The following is a 3,765-nucleotide window of genomic DNA, read 5'->3' on the forward strand; positions in this document are numbered from 1 at the left end:
CGGCAGCGCTTACTGAGCTGGGGCTTTTTTTCCCCCAAGTGCTGGGAGCTGGGGTGTGCAGGGTGGCCACTGCTGATCTGAGAGAGGGGTGGGGGATGGGCCTGGCCTGGCTGATTAGGAGATTCAGCTGAATCAAATCAGGACAGCGATTCGAATCACTGAATCAAAACACTGTCCCCCGAATCGGCCAAATCTGAAGCAAACACTAGCCACTTTGCACAGGCCTAATAGTCACACCCATCCCCTGATGTAGATCCCATGCTGACCACCTCTCCTAAGGTTGCTTCCCATGTAGCTTTTTCCTGGCAAGATCCAATGAAAATTGTGCCCCGCTCTCCAAACAGCCCAAGCCAATGGGCCTTTACTATAGTGGTACTAAAAAGACTCCAGAGCCAGAAGCAAAATCTCCTTTGGTTTTGCCTCAGTACAAGCATTTTGTTTACAATTTCTGGATCCATACAAGGGGGATCCTGAAGGTAGGCAAGGGATAGACACTGCTTCCTACAAGGTTTAGATTCTTAGTCAAATTTCACAGCATTCTGTGCCCCAGGCCCCCCAGACACAGAAGGTGTGATGCAGATAGAGAATCAGTGGCTTCATAAGCAAGGCACCTGAGATTACACCTGTAGTCAGTCACAGAGATGCCTGTGCCCCGTGTATCTTCAGACAGAATGAGATGCTAGCCACATAGTCTAGAGCCATAGTCTGGAGGGTTGAGCTTGGAATATTTTCAAAAACTAAGAGGAGTGCTGAGAAATCAAGAACAATGCCTTAATATAGATCATCCCTGATTTCAGTCTAAGATTATTGCTTTACATGGTGTTCTGCTCAGCTGCCCTGTACCAGACTTCACATTTTTCATTTATTGGTACCTACACATCGTGGCTATAGAGGTGACAAGAGGCCTGCTTTCTACTTGGGTTGCCATTAATTAAGTCTCCACCCTGGTTTCTCTCTGCCAGTGGAGGACTGCTGTTTCAGACTCACAGCCTTACTAGCTGGTGTTGTTGTAGCTCATGAGGTCTAGCATTTGCTGTGACTCTCTGGTTAATTGGTTTAACTGGGACAAGCCCTCAGTTTCTCAACTGTCCTTCTGGGCTTTTATAAAGGAAAGACTTGTGTCTTCTGTATATGTTTGCTCACTCTGGTGAATCACTCTCCCTTAGCTGATCTCTCCTCCTTCCAAGAGGCTGAAATGACAGCTGCCGAGCTCCCACATTTCATAATGGTCAAACCGCTGATTTTCTTAGTTCTTTAACGATTTCTCTAAGTGTCAATGGTACTACAGTGATTTTCAGTGTGCCTTATTGTTTTGTCTTGCTTTGCTCAGTATGATTGGTGCTCCTGGATTCCCAATTCTCCACCAACTATGCGCTGCCCTCCCCCTACAGAAAAGGGCACAGTCACCATTGAAAAGATAGTGGAGACCTTGCCGGACAGAGGACGCTCTTGTTGGCATCTTGGAGCTGTCTGGGCCTTGAGCCAATTCCAGGAGAACGAAGTAAGTCTAGGAACCTTCTCTAGTCTTTCTCTAGTCAGTTGAATTGTAGAAAATCAGCCCAGTCAGGGCTTCAGTCAAGAGGGCACAGTGGGATTAGCAGTGTTGAAAAGTGTAGGAGGGCTATGGCAGAAACACACAAGCTTGTAAGTCAAGAGACCAGGGTTCATCTCTGCCACTGACTCGCTGTGCTTGAGCATGTCACTTTGCTTCTCTTTAATGTTTTTCCTCTTGTGTAAAATGGGAGAAACAGGAGTAGCTACATCTTGGGGGAGCTCTCAGGCCAAATGTATCTGAGCATTTACACACATATCTTTTAGTTCTCAGAGATGCCGGAGATCTGCTGCTTCAGAGCAGACTTGATTATTCGAGTCTGCTCCACACAGCTGACGTGCACTGTGCTGTGCTACTTGCAGTTGTATAAGTGGTGAAACGTGTGTCAGCATGGAGAAAATGGTGGCAGTGTGCTTTTGAACTAAAGCACCCCCAAGGTGTTTTAGTTCCAAAGTGCACCACCACCATTTTCTTTGCCTCTTATACAACTGCAAGACATTGCAGCACTGGGCACTTTTCAAAGCACCCAGAGCTGCGGCACTTGCACGTGTAAAAATGCCCCCAGTGCCTGCACAGCACTTTCTGAAATCCTTAGGCTGGAGATGCTAGAGGGAGGGAAATTAAAATGAAACCTATCAGGAAGGAAGGAAGTCTTGATTAAAAGGACACAGGGAACACTTACGTATACTGGCCTGAATTAGGGAGTTGCATTTTGTTTCAGTCTTGACAGGGAGAAGGTGGTACACTGCAGGACAGCATAACAATTCTCACAAGACAGTTGGGTTATAGGGATCTCTTTGTGTCTTCCTCCATTAGCTGTTCCTGGGTACGTATCCAGATGAGCACTTCATAGAGAAGCCAGTGAAACTGGCCATGGAGAAATTCCGCAAGAAACTCGATGAGATCGTCAGCTTCATTAGTGAAAGAAATAAGAACAAAAAGCTCCCTTACTATTACCTTTCCCCTGACCGGATCCCCAACAGTGTAGCTGTCTGAATGCAGCTCCATTAGAGTTTGAAGGATGAGGAAACTAATATCTACTTTCCTGTGATATGTGCTACTTATCTATAGACCTTCCAGGTTGAATAAAATGAGTAATATAGACTGTCTCCCAAAATGGACCCTTAACATCATCTGACTTTCAGAGTAAGTTTGGTTGCTACAACTAATTTTACAAGCTAATTCCTATGAAAAGCCTATGAAAGTTCAGATCGGCTCCAGAAGCTTAAATCCAGTAAAAAATAAGCTTTTCTATATCTTAAAAGCAATTGCAAATATATCCATTATCTCCCCCCCCAACTGAAACTTAGATAAAATGAAAAACTGTACAGTGCAAAATAAATAATGTGGCCTTGTACGTGAAATACCGAAAGCGACAGTGCCTAGATACAGGCTGAAGAAGAAACTGACTAGTCTGTTCATAGCTCGTGTCTTGTTCAGCTAATCGATGACAATAAACAGCTGCAGGAGCAATAAGTTAATTAGAGTTTATTTTTTCCTCCAATTTGATAAGTGCTAACAATATTCAGAGAAGAAAGAAGTACATTTATGTTTTTTTAAAAAAATCAGAATTTAAAGAAAATGTTTATTTCACTACATTCTGAAATGTCCTGATAGAAGCAGAAATGCAAGCAAAATTAGAAGTAGAAATCGAGGCAGAAATCAAAACAAGATATCCTGATAGGGATGGGGAAACTATTCTCCTTCTGTCACTTTCTTATTGCCCTCTATCGGAAGTGACACAACCTCACTCATGCAAAACAGGCACTTTATATCCAGGTATTATTTTTTACATGAAATTTAAGCATTCTCTTTTCAGCCTGTGTCTACAGATTTTATACTGTTATTGTGCGTATGCAAACTTTTGCTCACACAGCAAAAATGCAAGCTGAACACACTTTTACCAGCTTTATTTTTCATAAGAAATTGGCTGTTTTTTAGGTATGTTTTGTTTTCTTTTCTTTTTCTTTGGTGTTTGGTTTATGCACAGTCTGGCCTTCAGTTTTATCAGAACAAATCTGAAGTTGTGGCACATGATACTTCACAAGTCTCAGAGTTAACTGCTAAGAAAGGGCTACAGAGTTGAGTCTACTAAGTACATTTCTGCACTATCTTCATTAGAACGGCTCTTTTGTTAAGTAGTCATTTTTGTACAAAAGTGCTTTTCCCTGTGCACTGTATATATCCAAATACAGAAATCAACATGGACTGAA

General features: G+C 42.8%; 1 protein-coding gene across 1 annotated transcript in view; it reads left to right on the plus strand.

Annotated features, from left to right (window-relative positions):
* The window catches only part of ALOX5 (arachidonate 5-lipoxygenase), a 45,324-nt gene extending 42,216 nt beyond the window's left edge, over positions 1-3,108 (plus strand). The window contains exons 13-14 of the mRNA XM_019556276.1: positions 1,331-1,501; positions 2,369-3,108. Coding sequence (XP_019411821.1) covers positions 1,331-1,501; positions 2,369-2,548 — 351 coding nt within the window. The 3' untranslated portion in view covers positions 2,549-3,108. The remainder of the gene's footprint in view (positions 1-1,330; positions 1,502-2,368) is intronic.
* The last annotated feature ends 657 nt before the right edge of the window (positions 3,109-3,765 follow it).

The sequence above is a fragment of the Crocodylus porosus genome, unplaced genomic scaffold (genome assembly GCF_001723895.1).
Source record: "Crocodylus porosus isolate Cpor-Errol unplaced genomic scaffold, CroPor_comp1, whole genome shotgun sequence".
Lineage (NCBI taxonomy): Eukaryota > Metazoa > Chordata > Crocodylia > Crocodylidae > Crocodylus > Crocodylus porosus.